Source organism: Melozone crissalis, unplaced genomic scaffold (assembly GCF_028551555.1).
Source record: "Melozone crissalis strain CALT ecotype California unplaced genomic scaffold, PUWL_Pcris_2 ptg000008l_1, whole genome shotgun sequence".
NCBI lineage: Eukaryota > Metazoa > Chordata > Aves > Passeriformes > Passerellidae > Melozone > Melozone crissalis.
Window position 1 is genome coordinate 14691577 of NW_026535786.1, and position 22896 is coordinate 14714472.

The following is a 22896-nucleotide window of genomic DNA, read 5'->3' on the forward strand; positions in this document are numbered from 1 at the left end:
GCTTGTCTGCCCCAGCTATTGACAGAAACCCAGAGCACTGAGGCTGTGTCTGTGTCTGATGCCTGATGTTTTCTTCTAGGTTGCTCAGATCGTGAAACATGAGATGGAAAACGCCATCAAACTCTCAGTGAAGCTGAATGTTAAAGTGAAGATTGGCCCCAGCTGGGGAGACCTGCAGGAGCTGGAGCTGTGACAGTGCTGTGTGCCTGTGCCATGGGGCTGGGACAGTGACAGTGCTGTGTCCCTGTGCCACGCAGCTGTGACAGTGACAGTGCTGTGTGCCTGTGCCATGGGGCTGTGACAGTGACAGTGCTGTGTCCCTGTGCCATGGAGCTGTGACAGTGACAGTGCTGTGTGCCTGTGCCACGCAGCTGTGACAGTGACAGTGCTGTGTGCCTGTGCCATGGGGCTGGGACAGTGACAGTGCTGTGTCCCTGTGCCACGCAGCTGTGACAGTGACAGTGCTGTGTGCCTGTGCCATGGGGCTGTGACAGTGACAGTGCTGTGTCCCTGTGCCATGGAGCTGTGACAGTGCTGTGTGCCTGTGCCATGGGGCTGTGACAGTGACAGTGCTGTGTGCCTGTGCCACGCAGCTGTGACAGTGACAGTGCTGTGTGCCTGTGCCATGGGGCTGGGACAGTGACAGTGCTGTGTCCCTGTGCCATGGGGCTGGGACAGTGCTGTGTGCCTGTGCCATGGGGCTGGGACAGTGACAGTGCTGTGTCCCTGTGCCACACAGCTGTGACAGTGACAGTGCTGTGTGCCTGTGCCACGGGGCTGTGACAGTGACAGTGCTGTGTGCCTGTGCCACGCAGCCAAGGGCAGGTGCAGGCACTGCGCAGCTGCAGCCTGGGGTCACTGCGGGCGGTGTGATCCCCTGGGCTGTGCCCCTGCTGGCAGGACACCCAGCTGCCTTCTGGAACCTGCGGGGGGAGCTGGCATGAACTCACCATGCCAAACCATCCAGACAGCTGAATCAGAGCACTGAAACGTGTTTAAACTGTGAAATTATTAATTGTTAAAAGAAGGATATTTAAATGAATTCTGTCAAGGGTGCTTGATTTTGTATAAACCCCCAAAGCCTAATGAATTTATTACATATGAAATGAGCTGGATTACCTTATTAAAACAAGGTGCAAACATAATTTGGCAGCGCCTGTGTATAATTGTCTAGGGCAAAAGGAGTCATTGTGATTGCACTTGATGTAGAATTTTGTAGGCCTTTGCCAGGATTATCTTGTACTGGATTCTGCTGATGACACTCATGTGCTGAAGTGGCTTTACAGTTGGCTGGATTTCTCATTGAGCAGCTGTGCAGCCTTCACAGTGAGTGGAACCTGTGCTTGGTTGGCCTATGACTTTTAAGGAAGCATTTTGGTGACTGACTGCTGTAATTCATCCTACTGCTACCTTGCAAACTGGCCTCAAGAGGAATATTGTTTGGAATCTCTTAGACTTAATACAAAATCACCAGCAGAAACATTTTAAAGAATGAAGCTCAACAAATTGGTTAAAAAGTTCATGGCTATGTATATTTTTCTGAAGAAGAAAATGATCTCAGTCTAGCCAGCTTACATGGCAGCCTTGCTGGTGTTTGAGGGGAGTTGTTACACTGTGGTGGTGACTGTGGCTCTTCCTTCAGAGACCATTCTCCTGAGGAAACCTCACACCTGCCTGTTGGAGCCCCCCTAAAAGCTGCTCAGATTTCCCCCACCCTGCCTCAGTGTCTTTGGCTCTGACCCTATGATGAGGCAGAAAGGTTTCCTGGGACTTTGGCCTTGTCAAGCTGAGCTGGGATCAGATCCTTCAAAAGAAGGGGCAAGGAAGGAGCTTGCAGGGAATTAATCTGCCACTGTTTGGCATCACTCTCCCTACTAATACCTTCTGGTCTGGCTAAATCTCACATCACAAGTTTTCATTTCCCTTCCAGACAGCTGTGATGGTTACACAAGTTCAGCTGCTTTTGTTAACTTCACACAATGCCTGACCTTGAATTCTGTAATTTTCATCGTCTAGCCCTTGTATCTCACAAGAAAGGGAGGACAAGTGCCTCCCCTCATCTTCCTTATGCCTCTAATTATTGTATCCTGTCTTTTTCTGCAGTTCCTCCCTAATGCAATCAATCTCCATCTTTCCATTCTTGCCTCCTGTGAGAAGTTTTCAAGCCCCTAATTATCCTTTCATTTCTGAACTTCTGCTGGGTCCTTTTTAAGCCGTGTACTTTTGAAGTTGCTGTTTCAGCCTGATCTGAGAGGATGCACACTCGGCTTTGAGCAGCCGGAGAGGGGCTCAGCATCGTTAACTTCAAAGGGCGCTTTGGCAGGGCCCTTATCCCGGCATCACCGAGGGCTGGAGAGCACAGGGAGAGCTCAGAGGTGTTCATGGAGCCTCCTCCTCACAGAAGGCTGCATCCTGGGTTCTGATCCACCTCCTGCCTCTTGTGCAGCAAAGCAGACACTGAGCCAGAGCCCCAGGTGAGGCTGCCTTGGCTGCCCCTCTCAGCGCTGCCTTGGCCTTCCTTCCTGTTCTCTATTCCACCTTACATTGAGATTTTTTGTTTTCTTCCTGCCTGCTCTATGCCATGGCTTTCTGCACCTGTCACCTGATGGCTGAGCTCTTTATCCACAGCATTGTCTTTTTCCTTACTGTATTAAAGCCTTTGTTACTAACAGATCCCAGCCCTGGCCCCCTGGTGCCTGACCATTTGTGTGCTCTGCCTGTGAAGATGCTGCCTTGGGCTCGTTATCAATTCTCATGGCCTAAAGATTTCCTGTCCTGGGTGTCCTGCAGTGACACACCTGTGCTGCATTCCAGGCCTCGCTGGGGCTGCTGTCATTTGGGCTGCTTGTTCCTTGGCACATTACAGTATTTCCCTCCCACACGCTGCCTTCAGAGCTTCCCGAGGATGGATCTCACACGGATTTCTCAGCAAGCTCTCTAGAAGGGGGTGATGCTAATCAGTGAGGGGATTAACATGTACCCAAACTTATTTTGACTAACAAACTCGATGGGCTCATTTTAATTAAGCAGTAATTGGGAGCAAATGAGAAGATAAGAGGTAGCCACTGTGGCATTTGAGTCGTGTTACAGGGACTGGCTCTGAGCTGTTTTCTGATTGCTGCTATTTGCATTCCTCAATTCTGATTAGACTTTAACTCTTAGCGAGACTGAGCAGTGGAAGCAGAAGAGGGCAAAGTCAGGTAAGCAGAGGCACTGTCCAGAACTGCAGAAAAGGGTTTATGTTGTTTTCTGAAGGTGGTAAGAAGGAGCCTGGCTGCTCACGTTACTTACCTGGTTTTGTCTGTGGGCTCCTTTCCCCCCACCTCTGATTGGCTGAGGGCATTTTATTAATTCAAGACCGGATAACCAGGGTGCAGGTGAGTCTCAGTCTGTGTGTAGTCAGGATGGGATGCATCTGGTAGTGTTTGTTCCTCAGCTTGTTTGTGTTTCTCCCTTCACAGCCCATGCCAGCCTCCTGTCAGCTGGCACAGCCTTGCACAATGACAGATGAATGCTGCAGGAGGGGTGAGAGTTCTGTTTGTTACAACTTGTTCACGGCCTTGTCCCTTGGTGCACACAGAATTCCTACTAGTGCCCTTGCCTGGCTGCTGCCCCAGCAGGGCTGTGCCTGCCTGCCAAAAGAAATCCAGCTGGGATGCAGTCCTGGCAAACAGCTCTTGTCACTGGGAGTGCCTTGTGTTCATGTGATGGGAACCTGCAGGAGCCAGCCCCTGACAGGGACAGCCTGGTCTGATGGGTTCCCATCTCCTTTCTGCTCAGAATGACTCAAATGTGCATTAATGGCTACTGGTCCGGGGCCGGACTCGCCCGGCCTTGGTCGCAGGAACTCACACCTTTGATGTTTGCTGCAGCCTCTCGGTCCCTTTCCTCACATGCAGGCCACAAGCTTGTCTTGCCTTGGCTTTCTGCTGCAGCTTTCCTTTTCTAAACCCTGGCTACTGGAAGCAGTGACAGGTGACACATAATTGCTCTGGTAATCTGATCTGATTGGGTCCTTTTGGCTTTCCTCTGTGCTGCTTGCATTTGATGGAGAGAGCTGTACATGGCTGACAAGAGGGAGGGGGGAGCTCAGCACGTGTGGCTGACACTTGGAGCTTCTCCTGGCGCAGGAATTCTGAGGTGCTGCTGGGAGGAGCCCTTCCCAGAGCTCACCCTGAGTGGGAGGGACAGGAAGGGCCCTGGTCCAGGCTGGTGACGTTCCCTGCATGGCAGTCAGGAGCTCCGTGTGAGCTCCCTGCCATGGAGCATGGGAACATCAGCTGGGCAAGGGTTCTGTCCTGGCAGGAGCTGCTGGAGGAAGGGAGGTGGCCATCCCCACCCCAGCAACAACCACGACTGCAATTCTTGTATTCCTGAATGAGAAGTGAAAACTCCAACCAAAGGCTTTACACAAACCATGCACCTTTGAAACACTATAAAGAATGTAGGAGTAGAAGTTGGAAAAAAAGAGATTACACCAACTAGTATCAATTCTTTCCTTTATTTTCTTTCCCTCTGTTAGTTTTTTTTTTATTTATTTATTTTTTGGTTGTTAATGGGGGCTTGAGACAGCCTCACTTTCAGATGCCTTAGCTTTGTGATACTGATTTAGGATACCTGTGGAAACAGGACATGGTTAGCACAGGAGTGTGTGGCTCACGTCACATCAGCCTTCATTCTGAGACAGGTAATGACTCGTCAACAAACCACACACATACTCAGCCCACATTTCCTTGACACTGAATCTGAATATTTGCTGCTATTTAAAAAAGTACAATGTTTGATTTGTTGATTTAATCACAAAACAAAACACATGAATGGAAACACTCATTTACGTGACTATTGCTTATACACCTAAGAGGAAGAGTTGGCTACAAATGTCCACAGCAGTTCCTGCATGAGAGAGAGAGAGTGTGCTCCTACCGGAGCCTGCCAAGGCAGAGAAACAGCCAAGACTGAAATATGCTGTGCTTGGACTCACCTTTGGGCTATGGGAGAAGGTGCATGGGGCTTTTTGAGGGGCATAATTAACCAAAAGCTGTGGCTTTGCCTGTGCTGCAGCACACACAGTTTGCACATGAAGGAGGGCTGAGGCTGGATGCAGCTCTGAAGTGATTTCTATTGAAAAGGAAAAAGCTTTCTATGCCCACCTGCATTATGCACGCACTGTGGTGTGAAAGGCATTCTGGAAAAGGAGTAGAAACTGTTTTAGAGAAGGATTTATGTGATAATTTTATACAATACATGTAGTAAATAGAGTATTTTTGTTACACATTTTTGTAACAATCCTGGTGCTGTGGGGAATGACTAATTGATGTAGAGAGTTGAACTGTAGAACTGTAAAAAAAACTTAAACCCCCTCCCCCCAGGTAATTACAGAAAACAAAACCTGATTCTCAAAATTTCAATTGTCATGTCTTTTAATTCAAGGTTTGCAACTGAAGTTAAAGCTCTAGGAATAGATTTAATTTTTTTATTAATAAATAAAGTAGCTTGTACTTCATTGAAGACTTGCCAACTCTGCAGACTTAGAAATAATCTAATTTAATGCATTTTTTCTCTTTATCTACAGCACTAGACATAAGATTACAAACATCTGGTCAAACCCAAAGGTGTGTGTGCTGTTGGAAGTTCTGTGTAACTGGTTTTGGATCTGATTGTGACAGAGCTCCTGGAGAGAAGAACGTGAGAGAACAAAGTATCTAAATGAACAAACAGCATTTTAAACTGAACTAATACTTCCAGCCAGTCTGGCCTGGTGTAGCTGAGGATTGCGAGGCTGAAGAGACATCTAAGCTTGGGATTTTGCTTGAGGTGCTGCTATCTGAGTGGGAAAGGTGAAAGCACAGAAAGATTTCAACATCCAGTGACAGCCAATGTCCTTGATTTTCCTCCAGCCAGTCCCAGTGCTGCAGTCAGATGCTGTTCTCCTCGCTGGGAATGCTGCAGCTCCTTTGTGCCTGTCACTGACAGCCTTGAGCAGCGTGCAGGGCAAGCCTGGCAAAAACCCCACACTCCCCCTCATTTCACAATAAATCACCCAGGCAAGTTTTCCTCCCTCATTGAACTTTTTAAGTGATGGGTTTTTTCCACATACATGGTAAATCTTGATAGAAAGCATTTAACAGTGTGCACTAACAAACTTATACAACATATACATTACATATATATATTATATATATAGAATGTTCTATATACAAACATATACAACTTTTTAGATCTCTACAGACTACAAGAAAATTGATAATTATAGTCACAAGTGGTGAACTTAACAGAAATTGTAATTGGTAACTGCCTGGAAATATGTAAAATATGTAAGAGTGGAAAGCTTTGACCTGATGGAGAGTACTAAAGAAAAGTTGCTTAAAAGTTTAGCATTAAAAACTTTAAGTTTGAGGGCTGCTAAATTCTCATTTCTCTGTTGCATAAAAATGCAAATGGAAATCTACTGGCAGGTTTTTTTTTTCACCCTGGTGTTAAAGACTGTTGGCAGCCAGAGACAGTTGGGCCTTGTGTAAAGACTTGTTGAGGACACTTTTCTCTCTGGGTGAGCTGCAGTGATCAGCAGTCAGAAGTTGCTCTTAAATTTTCTTCAAGGATCCCATGATTCCAATCAGCCTCTGGAGCTGCTTCTGAGTGCCACACAGCAGGGCAGAATGGAAAATAAGCTGGCTGCTGGACATTTTGAATGCCGCCCCAAATGATTTTGTTGCCCAGAGACAGTGGGTTTGGATTCCAGGCCGGAGCACAGGCCCAGTGAATGCAGGTTTGGACTGAAGATCAAATTGCCACAATGTTTTCCTTTATTTCTCATTCTCAAGCCTCCTTAGAGCAGTGCTTCCTCACAGGCACAAGTGGTTACTTCTGTGACCCAGCCCCTGGAACGAATTCCCCAACCCAGTTCCTACTGGCATCAGATTGGCAAATTTGGCTTTTCCTTACACACAGAGAAATCCTCCTGGGTCATGGACAACTCCAATTCCTGAGCTCTCAGCAGAAGCCCAGGCATTGTTCAGGCTTTGTCCTTTTTCCCTGCAAGTTTCTACAGTTCTGACAACATAGAGCAGTTTCCCCTGTGCCAGGGAAACTTGTGGAGTCTCATTCCCTGCTGAGCTGGACCTGTCAGGGCCATCATTTTGGTTTCGGCTACAGCAAAATGTAAAAATCCTGTAAATCATGAAATTCTGTTCTGCTACAATGGGAATTTAAAACTTAACACCTCAAATCTCTCCCAACCCTTTAACTTGTGCAGTGGGCCAGTTGTGAGGCCAGACTTGTGGATGGTACAGCTTCCTGGGCTGTATTTTATTGTAGGCAAAGGAAGAAGAAGGAAAAGATGTCTTTGAGAGGGATCATCTGAACACTGTGATGATACCAACACCAGGGAAATGAAGGTCTAGGTGGGAGTGGGATGGTGCCTGTCTCCATCAGTGTCCATCAGGATTCCTTGAAGAGACAGAAGATGTTACATTTCTTCAAAAGAAACATTTTAAAGGCTGTTTTCCCAGCTTTTCCTCACTTTCTTTTTTCTAATTTGAAATTATGTCCAGACACATGAGAACAAGCCTTCAGTGCCTTGTTTCCAAGCCAATCTTGGAAACATTTCTAACCTAAGAGTTGACCAGTGTGGCAGTGAGTCTTGTAGGACAGGGTGGAGCACTCCACCAGGACAGGCAATAAATCCAGCTTACTGTTCTCCTCTGTGGCTGCAGAGTTTCCTGCAGCAATCACTGCAAAAACCAAACAAGCCACTCTGGAGCAGAAGCAAATTACTTTTAGCAGTGTGAGCAGAGTACAAATTGCCACTCACCCATGCTGTCACTCTATATCTGTGTTCCCTATATATGTTGGCAATGGTTTTCCATGCTCCTCCCTGGCCCACTGTGTAGTGTTCCTGCTCTAATCTCTCTTTCTGTCACAGATTTTGGGGGGGTTTCTGTGCAGGCCTCCTCTCATAATTTCAGATGAGCACTTAGGCTCTCTGCAAGCTGCTAAGCAGCCTCTGAGCAGTGTTTGATGGGACTCTGGGTTCCCATCTTGCCTTTCCAAACTTGGAGAACTGCTTTCCAAAGCTGGTTTTCTATTCCTGTTACTGGGAAATAAGGCAACCAAGTGATACAGACTCCATGGGGATGAAAAGTGCCACGGGCCCCCTTCAAGGACAACAGATGAATCTAGAGCACATTTTAAAGAATAGATTAGGATGATGTTTCATGTGCTCTGTGTTGCAAATAAACCATCTATGCACATTTCTTAATGATCATTTTAGATAGTGCCTGTCCAGCTACCTGCAAAATCGTTAGATTTTGGGGATGGGATTTTAAATTTATTTATTTTTCTGGTAGGAGTTAAAGAGCACTGCCTCGAGCAAGGCTTTTCAAGGGTAATAAACAGCAGATAAGAAAATGCAGCTCAACTCATTTTTATGTGGAGACCAGTAGCAAACATGCTTGAAATGTCCTGGCTTTTCATAATGTAACTTTTAAAAAATAAAGATTTTTGTCATTTAGTTGTTTTTTTCTTTTTTTTTTCTTTTTTTTTTTTTTTGCTCAGAATAGAAATAAATCCCATTTTTCTTCGGTCACAACATGCTTCCTTTTTCTTTTTTTTTTTTAAGTTGGCAATTAGTCATGCAAAGTTTTATAAGTGCATTAACATTCGAGTTTGTACAGAATATTTTTAACCAGACGCACTCCCCACAGTTCATACCTACAGCTCCTGAAAAACTACATGCCACAGTGATGATTGAGTTCCTTTTGGGAAAAAATTGGCCCCCCAAGAGTCAGCTTTTGGAAAGACCCTCATGATTCCAGCTTCCATCCCACGGTCTGTAAATTTCTCCTTGACGTCCACTGTGATGATCCAATAACAGTAACAGGAAAACATCTTCTAGGAGAAAAAACTGTCTCTGGCCAGTGACTGGGAATAAAGGCTGCTTCCCTGAACAGTGTTCTTAATAAAGCCACAAACAGCTTCTTTGAAAGTCTAAAACTGGTACCACTTTTTGTCCTTATATTTCAGCATCACCTACAGAGATGGGGAGAAAACCAAACAAATGGCAATCAAACACCACCCTGCATGTGAGAGACCACACACGACCCAGGCCCATTAACCGTCAAACTTCAGAATTAATAAATGCAGAACAATGCAATACTTCACTAACAATGTCAGCAGGTCTTGGGTCCACTGAGATCTCATATTTAATTTCATAGTTATTACATTTAAAAAGCGTTACCTGCTATTGCTGGTTTTAGAAGATTTTCCCTGAGGAACTTTAACTACTTTTCTTCTTCAAAAATTAAAGGAACTTGCTTTCTATAGGAATAAAAAGACACTTCTCTATGGAGCATAGTAGATATGCCCTGACTATATAAACTTCTTGCAATTCAGGGCACATTCTTTCTGCCTCACACTAACAAAAGCCAATAAAAATGTAAAGGTCTTGTCTGGAGATGTGATGCACATGAAATGAAAAACGTGCATTTTGGGAAGTATGCTTTGATGTTGTTTTATCTTCAAGAAAAATCATTTTAGTTTTCCCAGTCTTAACAGCGTGGGATGGAAAAGCTTTCCATTTCCAGCTCCAATCACAGAAGCTATTCCTATTCCTGGCAAGGCCTATTCTACATAACAGTACCACAGGGCTGTACTAGTAATGTTCTCCTTTTCCCAGTAAGATCTGTAAAGGTTCCTCTGCACTCATCCACCTACCTCTTTTCTGCCCTACTGCATGGATGTGCTGCATTAAGTGGCTTAAAAAACCAAACCATAACGAATTAGTGAGAAAGGCAAGATGAGAAGTGCCATATTCTAAATTCAGAGGCTAACAATGGATGCTCATTTCTGGAAACGTGAAAGGAAGGGCTGTGTTTATTTTTGGCACTCTGATAGTTTGGGAGCAGGAACAATGCCATGCTGACATGAGCACACCTCCAACACCGTGACTGGGTGAAGGGAGAGAAGGGCCCTTGGCTTTCCCAAAGGGATGCACACAGGGTTGGCAGTTCCCATCGCAGGGTGTGGGTGCCAGGGCTCCTACCTCGTGTGCATGTTTGGAAAAGGCCTCTGCGCTGGCCATCATGCTGGCAGTCCTTTCATCCAGCTCGCCCAGCTTCTGCCCCCTCTCGTCCAGGGCGATGCGCGCCCGGGTCAGGTCCCCGATGACCCCGCCCGCCGCTCCTCGCACGCCCTCGATCCCGCCCGAGCCGGGGATGTGCTGGGCCAGGCTGCGGGAGGCTTTTCCTGCCGTGGCCTCGCCGACTGCACAGGAGAAACGGACAGACAGAGAGACAGGGATGAGCGCCTGGCCTGGCTCTGTCAGTGCTGCCCAGTCTCCAGCTGCCTCCTTGCAGCAGTGGCACCATTCCAGGGGCAGGTGGCACATCAGGAAGGTTTTGCTCTGCCACCACCACATCTGCAGGGCAGTCGTGTGTCCCACACTCAGCTGATCAAAAGAAGCTGCCAAGGTGAAGGAGTTATGGAATGGCAGGCAAGAACCCTCCCCTTCCTCCGCCAGGTCAACTTTCTCTTTTCATCAGTCATCTAAATCATGTGCACTGCTCCATTCCTAGATGACAAGGGCAGGAGATCTCAAGAATAAATTTCTGCCCAAAAAACCCCAAGCAATAAATTACTCACAAAGCTCCTCTCTGTCAAAAGCTTGTCCGCTTCCTCCAAAAAGTCCTTTGAGGAAGCCTCTGTTTTGGGCTTCTGGTGTTTCCACAGGAGTAAACAAATCCCCAAGCATGTCCTAGTAAAGCCAGAAAAACGTCCATGTAAAAGGTTAGTGGGGTGAAAGTGATTCTAGGTGTTTTCTTGCTTTTCATTAACAAGCCACATGCACTGGACCTAATCAACTAGTTTTAAAAGAGTCTGTTTTGTGACCAGTATGCTGCAGGTGATATTTGTGTATTCTGACAAATGCTTGGGCAAACTAGACTCACTCATGCTTTCAAAGGGACTTGGTTTGTCACTGCTCAGCCCCATGTTTGTTACCAGAGAACAAAACCTGCAGCTAATACAGAATAAAAAAAACAGTGATAAGGTTGCATTTTGCTTAGAAACAGCAGAGGTGACACTATAATTGAATAAACAATTTGTTGTGTATTATCTATTTTGCTTTAGTGATTGCCCAGCCAGGCTGGGCAGTCACTCTGCTTTCCTTTTATAGCACACCTGAGTTCAACGCTTGCCAGCAATTCAGAGTTTGGTGGTTTGTAGTTTAGTTGGTTTTTTCCTTTTTAAACAAAATTCATTACCTTCCTACAACCTTCCCCCACCCCATTAGTGTGCCATCAGCATTGCTAAATAAGCACATCTGCTGAAGGCACTGCTCTGGTGCCACACCTTGGAACAGTCACTCCCAACAAATGTCAGGCTCAGATTTATCTGCAGCAGTATTAGGAAAAGCAGGCTCTCTGGAAAACTGATGGGAAAAGCGTGCAGTGCCATTAGTGTTTGAAACCAGGGGGCTGTGTGTGCTGAGAATAGTTCCTGCCCTGTTGCTCAGCTCTGTGTTTGCTCAGCCAAGCCTCAGCAGGCAGACCCAGCTGCTGTGCTGCACACAGCAGGCAGATCCTGGGGGCGAGGGCAGCGCTGTGACTCACAGCCACTGCTGCTCTGCACTGTCACCTGCTCTGGGGAGAAAAATTACTGCAGCCCTTGGAGCCCAAGTGGAGCTCTCATGCAGCTCAGCTTTGTTTTCCCAAGTAGCAGGTGACACTGGGTCATCTGCTTTCTGTACACACATAATGACCATGCAAACCTTTTTTTGCCTAAAAGCCAAGATGAAAGCAGGCATAGTCCAGCAAAACAGAGAAGCAAGGGCTGTGTTTCCCTTTGCTTGGTAGTTGCATGGTGCTGTTAACGCTGGTAAAAAACCCAATTTAGCTTGAAACAGCTTCTTGTTGTTGGTCCACAGTCTAAGATGCATTGGTCCAACCTTTAGATTATTTTAAAATTGGCTCCTTGCAAAATAATCTCCTCTCTGGTGCACAAAAGCTGGTGTGCAGAGCTCGCTCCTCAAAGTGCCTTTTCAGACTTGAGACAGACAGTGCTGTGATGGGAGTTGAGCAGCTCAGCACATGTTATTCCTTAGGGCATAATGAGTGCTGGCAGGACCATTTCTTTTATACTTCCATTCTGGTTCACTGCTAATTATATAACCCAGAACTTATTCCCCCTCTTTTTTTTTTTTTCCTTTTATTACTCATGTTTCTCCCTGTTACCTCTCACAATTCCCTTCTCCTCAGTAAATGACATTTTTATTTGCATTTTCATTGTAAAATAACCAAACCAAACCAGCTGATCTCTGACATTGTAAAGACTTTTTGCACAGGTGCAGGTCAGAGTGCATGAAAAAGCCCAAGGAACAACAGAGCTGCTGACCTCTCCCTGTTGCTTTGGCATCATTCAGTCAGGGCAAGAGGAGAGGAACAGATCTGTCCTGCCCCTGCAGCACTGTGCTTATCAGAGCCAGTTTGGCCCTGAGGAGTGAGGGCACTGTCCCTGCCACACAGGGGCACAGGGTGAGGTGTGAGCCCTACCTGCAGGTTGTCACACATCTCCTGGCTGTAGGTCAGGCGCTGGATCTCTGTGGGAGAGCTCAGGTACAAAGCCTGCCCCTCGTTAGTGAAACAGAAGGTCCGTGCTATCCTCATGTCTGTCACAGGCAAATAGTTCATGTCCAGCAGTGGGCGGAGGCTGGGCAAGCTGAGGGGAAGCACATTCCCAGGTTAGCATGGAACACCTGCTCTGTGCCTGCATTTTCAACCAACACTTCACTTTATGCTCTTCATAACTGCAATATTTAAAGTACAGCTCTAAGCTGAAAAATCCTGCCATAAAAATGCTGCATTCCCATCGGATTTTGTTTGCTTGCATGGAGGGGTTTCAGCTGCCTTGCCTCCATGGCCCTAAGGCTTCTGCTTCTGTCTGGACATGGGATGTGCATGTGGCTTGTGCCACATGGCCGGGTCGTTTGCAGGGCAAGGCCTGCAGGGACATCTGTAGGAAAGGGCCTGGCAGGGCCCTGCTCCCACCCTGTGGACAGAGGCTCCAGCATCACCTTTGCTGTCCTCCAGCTTCCCATGGTTTCTGAGCAGTATTTTTTCCAAATTTAAATGGCCTGGCCAGGGAAACAGGGAGCAGCAAGGTGAAGGTACAACCACAGGGCTACTGCACAGTCAGCTCTTGTGGGGAAGGGACAAGGAAGGGGAACCAAGTGCTCTGAACAGAAAAGCTACAGAAGTGCCAAGAGTGGGATCTGGTACTTCACAAAGGATAAACAGATCCCTTTCTATGGCTGTTTTATACTTCTCTATACCTGACCCACCATAACTGGGTAAAATTATCAGGACTTTTATCACAGTTAAAAATCACCAGCCATCAACTGTCACAGGTAGGGGACTACTAGAAAACACCAGGAGCTTGCTTTACTGTGCACCTGTCTGCCTTAACTCCCCAGGTGGAGACAGCCCAAGAATCAGGTATGGCTGCATCAAGGCAGGGAATTCAACACACCTGCCAGGGAGTTAATGCAGAGCACCAGGCACTCTGGAGCAAACACAAGTGGAATATGACAGCACTGTGCCACCTCTTTGCTTAGTTTTGCCACAAGATTAGTTAGATAAGTACCTCAGTGTCATGATGTGCCCATTAGCACAAAAGCACGCCAGACAGACGCTGTTACAGAGGGTGACCACATCTGCTCGCAATAAAAAGGACGTTTCGGTGATGTTGTGGACATAAAGACATGTTTGGGAAGGCAATGAGAAGACTTTGGCTTGTTTTTCTGAACAAATGACTGCAAATTGATGATCACCCATATCCTGGGAGGAGGAAGGGGAATGCATGACAAGTTTCCTTTTCCTTGTTTTGTCACCGTCATCGGCACTGTGTGGGTCCCTCCATACTTCATAGGGCTGGTGTGTCAGTGTCCCCATGCAGTCCAAGCACGCGAAGGTCAGCACGGCTCCCTTCAGGGTCAGCACGGTGCCTGCAGAACAGAACTCCCTGAATTTCCTCTCACTGGCACAGCCACCACAGCCAGGCTGCCTGTCAGCACAGCACAGCTGACACCAGCTTTGGTAAACACAGCACACACATTAATCCAGCCAAGGTGACAAGGAGTGCTTGCTCAGTTCTTTCTGAGCACATGAGAAGGTGAACAAACAGCCTGCCAGTACTGGAAAGGTCTCAGGCAGCTGATATCTATAATGATGGATGGAATACATGCTGTTAAAGGCGGCCTGTTGTTTATCTCTACATTATACTAGCAGAATATGTATTCCCCAGCAGTAAAATTGCTCCAAGTCTGGTGACCTTCCAGCATTGTTTTTCTAAACAAACTGGGGGTGGGAAACCTCTGCTTCTGTGCATTCTCCATTTTTTGTCCATTTTTAAAGCACATGCTGCCTCTCCTCAGACCTGACCTCTCAGCCCTCTGTTCTCTCTGCTACACCATCTGTCACTCACTCAGCCAAGGATCTCTCCTGGTACAGCAACCTGCCAACATTTTTGTTTCCTTTCCTGAACTCCCTTCTGCTTCTCTGCAGCTTTCTGATACCGAGACAGCCAAACTGCTTGCAGAATCCCAGACAGAATTGTAAACAGACTGTAATTTCACAATATGAAGGAGCTCTGGTTCTCACAAGAAGCATGTGACTTTGCCTGCTACACAAGGCAGTATTTGGAGCTAATACAACCAAAGTGTCTCAGTCCATGAAGCTGTTGGTCCCACATGAGCATCTTTACCTGTGTGCCCTCCACTCAGTGAGTGATCACTGCTTGATTTTTTGAGACACTTCTGCCCAGAAAGCCCTACAAAATCATGCACTTATTGCCCCACTGTACCAAGACAGATAAAAAGCAGGAAAAGAGCTGCACTCTCACCACTTGGAGACACCACGACTGGCTCTGAGTGCCGTAAGTCGTCGCTGGCAGGCAGATTGAGGGACAGGATTATGACCATCCCGAGGCCTGTCCCGACCCAGAGGCAGGAGGAAACAGCAGAGTCGTTCTTTCGGGCAAAGGACTCCATGAAGAACAAAGCTGTGATTGCCTCCTTGGAGTCCCTGTCGATGCTGGACACGCTGGAGCTTCGGGAACGGCTGAAGGAGTTTTCCCTATTTTCTGCACAAACAGATACAAGCAAACAGGCATAAATCAGTGCTCCTGGAACAGGCACAAGCCTGCAGCAAATACAAACTCCCTGCAGAGTACAGAAAATAAAGTTTTCTTAACCTGAGCAAACATTGTGACCCTAGCATGATGCCAGCTTGCTGCCAGTGTATAAATAAGTGTGGAAAATGCTGTCAGACATCATCAGCTAGATCTGCATTAGAAATAACTGCCTATTATGGAGATTAGCATGGAGTAATTAGAATTTACAACAGCCTTAGCTCAAAGGACTTGTTCCAAATAGCACAAAACAATTTTGGGCCCATATGTTACCAATGCATTTAGAATTAATCCATGTATCCCATTGCTGCAGGACATGAAGGGAGATGCCATTACCAGCTTCAGAGCATGTGTCACCTGCTCTGATCTTGTTGCCATCACCAGGACATTCAAGCACTGCGTTCACAGCCATCATTTATTGTGAAGGCATTAATAACTGCTCCCTGGGGAAAAGATACCCATTGCTGAACTGAGCCCAGTCTCCGAAACATCTCAGGGTACACATCCATTCTGGCTTCCCAGGGAGAGAAGTGAGAAACCTGCTCTGTGCCCTTGGCAACAACTGCAGGGTGAGCTGGCACTGCCTGAGCCTTAGCAGGCAGCATCGAGAGCCAGATGGAGACAGAGCTGTGCTCTCCCCACTGCAAGTGCCCAGGTACAGAGACTCCCTCTGAGCTTTTCAGAGAGAGGCAACCATGAACTGGCTGAGGAGCTCTGCTTTGCTTTATCTAGTGCCAGGCAGGAAGCACAAAGCTGTGTGAGGTGGCTCCTGGTATTAACAGGAACATCAGAGGCTATAAAGCACAGAGAGCTAAAAAGTTCCTGCAGAGTCAAGGAGCCAGAGGGAAGATGGGAGTAGGGCTGGCTGCTGCACAGTCCAGTGCTGCCAGTGCTGCTGTTTACCAACCTGTAGTTAAACATGGGATCAAATCCCTGGAAATCCCACATGCTCTTTTGCAACATAATGACTGGAGGTGGAGAAATAGTTGAAGGTACTGGATCTGAGATAAAGGTCTTGCTCCTGAACCTATCATTATGAAGCAGCTCTTTATCTGGTACAAAATTGTCCTTTTTATAGCTCAGAAGAGTCACCTCCTCAGAGCCAATAGAACTGTCTAAAAAGAGGAATAGTTTCTGCCATGGTTGAAGAATAAATTTAGAAAATTACCTTCTCACATACTCCAGCTTAAAGCTAAGCTAATCCCCACACTATACACGGTTCCTGTGCTCCACCAGAGCAGCAGCTTTGCCAGTGAATCTCTTCCTCAGACAATAAACTGCAGCACTGTGTTCCCCTGCCCAGCTGCCTCAGTGCAAAGTCATCCCTACACTGCAGCTCCCTGGGAAAGGCTGGAGAGAACCAGGGTGAAGCACTGCTGGAACCACACCAAGTATTTCTGCATGTGCTTCTGCCTTAAGTGCTGGCACACAGGCTTGGGGCAGATTCTCCTGCACTCTTTCACACTTGGGCCACCTCCTGTCCTTTGAGGGCATCTGTAGCAAGTCAGAGAGGAGTTTTTCAGGACAGCTGTTCCTGGCACTTCAGTTCCACTCTCATGGAAGAGAATCTTATGCCTACTTGAACTTCCAAGCACTGCCCTCACCCCATTTCCACATTCAGGTAGGCACTGTTGTAGCCCTCCAGCTGTGTCTCAGGACTGCTCCATGCAGCTGCATAAACTGGGATTGTTGGCACATCTATGACACAACTGCTAATACCTTGAGAATTAGTGTCTCCCATAACCCCAAGAACTTTGTGCTGCTCCTGCAGGGAATGAGTTGGCCCAGTTCCTTCCTGAGCACTGACAGCTGCCAGGTAAAGAAAGGAAGATATATATATATATATATATATATATATATATGTATATTTTTTCTCCCAAAGGGTACCTAATCCTTAATAAAAATGTCATTATATAATTAATCTTCTCTTTAACAGGTGTATTAATATCACAGTCACATAAAATTCAAAACTGGTGGTGCTCAAGCTAAGAAAGATGTTGAAAGGACAAATGCAGTTCGTGTAGGCGACATACACATTACTTTAAATATATGATGTGCCATTTGCATGTGTCATCAAGCTTTCTCCCTCCCTAAATTAACAAGAAATGTTCCTCACTCCTGTGCAGTACAGTTAACTAATACATCTCTGCAAAATTGACACTAACAGATATAATCTTTAGGACACTTTTGGGAACATACTGTGCCATTTTCTATTAAATACACTACTCAAGCTGAAATTCTAAAGATCAGCAAGACATATGCCAAAATTTGATGTCATTAAACATATCTGAACAGCAAAGTCTGCAACTGCTATGTGACTTTATTGGCTGGCTCTAAAGCAAGGTAGAAATCTCTGCTCTTTCTAGATTTCAGGATTAAATTAAGTCTTGTTCCGTGGGACTCTTTTCTCAAAGAGATTCTACCCCAAATTCTTCATCTAGAAAGCATTCAATTGTATTCTGGAGAAACACAAAAGCACTTTCCTTGGGAAGTTTTAAAAATTTGCCAAATTATTTGCTAGTAGGTGTTCTATGTCTTAAAATGACATCCCATCTTCTCAAAGTTGACTTGCCAGTCTGTAGCAATCCTTAACCCAACCACCATATTCCAGGTTTTCTGTTCTATTTCCCTTTTCTTGCTCTGCACGATGGGTACAGCCATAATGTCAGCTACATTTTTCTGCAGGAGTCTGAGCTAGGACCACTTCCTTGTGACAGAGGTCAAAGTTGATTTGGATTCTGTGCTTCAGTGAGGGGACAGGACATTCACCTGTGAAAAGCTCCTCAGAAGTTTCTGTTTTCTCCTCCTGTGGAGAACATCCTGCTACATAGCACTGTCTCATAATTGTGCTCCTGTCTCTAGATTGCTTCCTGCTTTGAGGAAGCCCAGCATTCCTTTTCCTCTGAGAGGCACATATCCAGCTCCCAGGATCCATTAGGTCCCACACAGCCCATCAGATCACCACATCCTTGCTCCTCTTCCTCTTGCACACCCAGATTTCTTGGCTTTTCTTTTCTTCAGGCTCCAGAGAGCACCATCAGAGGGACCCCAGTGGCCCCTGAGTGCTAAGCAGTGACTGGAATTTGGGAGATGCTGCTGTTGGGTGATGAACAGTTCTGAGCTAAAGCATCACTACCTGCAGTCAGTGCATTCCATGGGTCAAGGCCACACAGGATAAACACCACTGCTGTCCTAAGAGTAGCCCTGCTTACTTCAAAATGTTTTCATTCAGCCCCATCCTATGCACAGTTTGGGTTAATGAGCTGCAGATGGAAACTCAGGAACCAACTTCCTTTGTGACACTGGACTGGTTGTTAAATTTGGGTGATGAGCCAGCAGCATACAAGCAGAAGCTTTATGACTTAAATGCAACCAAAACCTCTCTAAGTTGCTTCCCACCTCATGGAAAAACACACAGGATACTTCAATGCACAGGCAGGTTAAAAAGGAAGATGGTGCTTTTGAGTTTTCTGTTAATCATCCGTGCAGTGCAGTGTGAGGATGTCCTGATTCCATGGAAGTGCTGGAGCACTGGGAATGCCACCCACTGCCACAAAAGCACATGCATTGCAAAAGGACAGGAATGACTGAGCCAAACACCATCATGACATTTATACAAAAGCAGCCCTGAGCAGTGATTTTCTTTATGAAGTTAGGAATCAGGAAAATAGAAGCATCACTTACTAAGAGGAATGAAAAAAACTCAACCTACCAGTAACAAAGACCAACATTTTCATAGCAAATATTTACATTCATTACTGAAGAGTTTTGCAATTGATTGCCAGTGTCTTGGACACTATTTATAGGTCCTTTGCTGATTTTGAAGTAATGAGTAATTGATCTGTTTATGAAATACATAAAAAAATTGACCTTTTTGACATGGAAATCAATATATTCTGGAAAAAAAAGAAAATGGAATGGTTTATATTCTCCTCACTTGGAGAATTCTAAAAGTTTTAACCTCCAACACCAAACCTAACAGAGGACAATGGAACCATTCAAAACATTTTCCAGTTTAAGCCCATCATCTTACATTTTAAGACAAATCTGTTCAAAATTATGTAGTCAGGAAAGCCCTGAATGTGAAGGGGAAATATATGGTAAAGGAAATATACTTACAGCATGAATTTGTGCACAGTAACATCACAGAGACCAAACATGGTGCTGATGGGAATGCTTCAGCAACACCAAGGAGAAAGGGGCAGGACAGAATTGAGGAACATTTGCTTGGCTATAAAACCAACATTTTAACAGCACCACTCCAAAGCTGCATTCCACATAATACAACTCACTAGAAAGCAGCAGAAGTTGTCCTAAGCACAAATAATGTACTGGAATTTTACTGCCAATGATTTCCTACCAGATCAATTTATATAAGTTACCCTAAAACTATGCTGTGGATATGCAGCTTGCAGAGCATTCCAACCACTGGAATGTGGCTGTGCTCTCATGGAGCTCACTGCTGTGGGATGCTTGACCCTCCCTGGAGAAACTTCTGAAATGTATTGCCCTGAAGTTGCTACAATTAAGGCAGTGTAACCTGCAAGGTTTCACGGAATTCCCACTGACACAACACCAATGGAATGGATGGAAAATAAAGGCTTGAAACAGAAAACAGATTCAAGACAGTAGACCTGGATCTTTGATATTTCCAGAATATTGTAAACTTAAGGCTTATGTTTTAGTTCAGCAAGTTTTAAAAACTTGGAAGGGAACTGTCAGGACAGAATTATTCTTCACGTTGAAAAAGTAGAAATAATTTCTACAAAAATGCAAAAGATCTTTGCAGTAGGAATCTATCAAACTTCCATATTTAATTGTATGAATCACTTCCCTTGACTTACACAAGCAAACTGTCTTTACATGAACATCACTAAAAGCTCAATTTGGACTCAGTTTATGAGCTTGGACATATGTTCTTTAATTAAAGACATCACAGTTCTCTAGAACTGAAACCCCAACCTGAACTATCCATTCTGCTGAAGCATCTTTGATAGCACTGATGGTTCAGGAAAGAATAACTTGTATACCTTTCATACATGGAAGTATCCAAGGGTAAGGTGGACACCAAAGGCATCATGGAAGGTGATGAAGCCATGGCATGGCAACATCCCTGCCTCCAAACCTTTTTCATCTGGGCCACCCATGGTGCTGGGGGCATCAGCCTCATGTCCAGGCTGTCACTGGGGGGAAGGTTCAGAGATCCAAAAAACTTGAACCTCCAGGGGCACTGGAAGTGGAAGAGGCAGGCCAAGGGAAGTGACCATGGATATAGCAAAATACTTTGTGTTGATCTGAAGTGAGGGCTAGCAAGGAAAAAAACCTAAATTTGAGTACTCAGGTCATAACCCACCTTCAAATTCAACATGGCTAGAGTACAGTGTGAAATTAGCTTCACCTGGAATCAAATCATTATTTAAATTAAAACTGACTAAACTGACTAGATATTCAGTGACTGTAAGAACAACAATGTTTTCATTGAGTTAGTTGTTTTAAAAACAAGGAAAATTTGCAGATTCTCATAAGAAATCAAGTCCATCCTAGCAGAACCTAACAGAAAACATACTCCAAGGAAAGTAAGAAACACACTTTCTAGATCTAGAACAGGTCTTCTCTGCAACATTTTCATCTGCTCCTCTGCACAGACAAGAAATATGGTGACAAACAGAAATGTTAGTGGGGACTGTGGTTTACCATAGTGTCGCTAAGTTTTTTCCTGTTATACATGTCTTACTAATTAAACTGATGGCAAAGTAACTTCAAACACTAGCAGAATTCAAATGATTTATAGGAAGAATCAACACCCTCAGCCCCTCCCTGAGAAATTAACTAATTAATTAATCAAGCTAAGGGCTTTTCCACATGCTGTGAAAGTCCAGCTGTGAGAAGCCATGGCACTCAGGGGCCTGGTGAAGCGTGGCCCCAGGACTGCTGTGCCAGGGGATCAGGTGTCAGTCTGGCTTGGCTGCTTGGGCAAGGAAGTTTACCAGCAATGGTCCTCTCTGTATTGGCAAAGGGAATGTGCTGGAGAACATGAGCTGCTCTGAAAACCTGCCAGAGAAGCAATAACCTCCTCAGAGAATTAATTTCTGCAGTTAACTACCCTTGTGATCAAAATGAATCCCCAGCCATCTTCCTTAAGTCAGGCTTCTGCCTTGGTAATTTATGTCCTGTTCTTTTCTCAAGAGACACAGACAGCTGACTGTTCCCTTCCTCCCTGCAGTACCCAGCCATGCATTTGAATATTTTTGTGCTTTTTTCCCCAACATTTTTCTAGATCAAGCAACCAGGTTCTTTTTCAGTTTCCTTGGAGGCCTAGGAAGCAGTGCCTTAAAAACTACACCAAGCATCCATCATTACCTACCTCACATCCACATGTGGGTTTCAGAGACTCAAGAGAAAGAGGAGCCAGTGACAAAAATAGAAACGCCCCTCTTCTACCTCCACCTTGCCACATGGGAAGGAAACCTCATGGCCACATTTACTCATCCAGTGCAAAAAAATCCAATGTGTTATGGATCCAGCACTGCTGGAGACAGCTTAACAGCACAGTCATAACTGGCAGGAGAAAAATGATTTAAATTTTATATAAATTACACAGCAAACACTGCAATGCTCAGCACGACACCAGGTGAATTTGCTTCCTCAGGCAGTGGCCTTTTTCCTAAGATAACTACTCAATATCATGTTTCTAGATCCCAACTACAGCACACTGAACTTACCTGGAAGTTTCCATCAGGCTACCTAAAGACTTTCTTTTTAATGGTAATTTTCAAAAATACTTTTGATAAATAAAAAAACCCTTTAAATTATATAGCATATACCAAATATTATGTATTTTCCAAAACAAATTGGGCAGAATCATGTAGATGAGAGAACATCTTATCCCTGAATAACTGTAGTTATCCTATGCATAGTCAGACACAAAAGAAAAACTTCAGGTAGAAAAGTACCCTGAATCAGTTAAAATGGAAATTGTGTTGTACTTGCCATAGAATTTTGATAAGGTTATTAAAAATAATAACTACTTGAATGGTTTGCTTTGCCAGCTCACAGTGACATTTCAATTCAAGTGCTCTGTATCAAATTTTAACTACATATAATCAAAAGAGTTAATCCAAAAGCTAAGGACTGAAACTGAATTGTTTTAAAGGAAAGTGAAAGAAATTCCAAGTCTTTCTTCTTAGCGTTCCTATAAAATTACAATGCACAGCAAAACCTTGCTGGGATTCCTTATTCAGAGGCAATTTTGTAACACCAATATGTAACTGGCCTTTGCAGAACAAGGTGATTAGGCTGGACTAATTAAAAACTACATAATGGGGAATACAAATAATAGTAAAAAAAGGAGGACAGTTTTCTATCACTGCTGCTGGAAGTAAATGACTTCCCAAACACAACACTTCAAAGAGAAAACTCCACTCTCTCTTTACTTTCTTCCCATGATGTATGATGGAACCACAGGTGGACACATGTATGCAGAATGCCCAGATTCCTGTATGGATGCAGACAAGGAGGAAAAAAATTGCAGACTCAGCCAACACAACCCAGAGAGAAACATTTGGAGAATGCAAAATAGCTTTAAAAAGCAGTGTTTGAAAAAAACCCAAACCAATAACCAAGAAGTATCAAATCTGAAAGGCTTCTCATAACACTCAAAAGAGAAATGTGTGCCAGCATGTGGATCTGTGCACACAACCATGTACCCACCAGCTA

The 22896-nt window shown here is 45.1% G+C and overlaps 2 protein-coding genes across 7 annotated transcripts in view; one reads left to right on the top strand and one right to left on the bottom strand.

Moving 5' to 3' along the window:
• Positions 1-694, top strand: part of POLQ (DNA polymerase theta) — a 52885-nt gene extending 52191 nt beyond the window's left edge. The window contains exon 30 of the mRNA XM_054270163.1: positions 80-694. Within this exon, the coding sequence (XP_054126138.1) occupies positions 80-193 (114 nt within the window). The 3' untranslated portion in view covers positions 194-694. The remainder of the gene's footprint in view (positions 1-79) is intronic.
• A 7902-nt stretch (positions 695-8596) lies between these two features.
• Positions 8597-22896, bottom strand: part of STXBP5L (syntaxin binding protein 5L) — a 180739-nt gene continuing 166439 nt past the window's right edge. For all 6 annotated transcript variants that reach the window (XM_054269701.1, XM_054269705.1, XM_054269702.1 and 3 more), the window contains 6 exons: positions 14893-15132; positions 13636-13996; positions 12546-12711; positions 10639-10750; positions 10040-10260; positions 8597-9027 (listed from right to left, as the gene is read on the bottom strand). In XM_054269701.1, coding sequence (XP_054125676.1) covers positions 8986-9027; positions 10040-10260; positions 10639-10750; positions 12546-12711; positions 13636-13996; positions 14893-15132 — 1142 coding nt within the window. In that variant the 3' untranslated portion in view covers positions 8597-8985. The remainder of the gene's footprint in view (positions 9028-10039; positions 10261-10638; positions 10751-12545; positions 12712-13635; positions 13997-14892; positions 15133-22896) is intronic.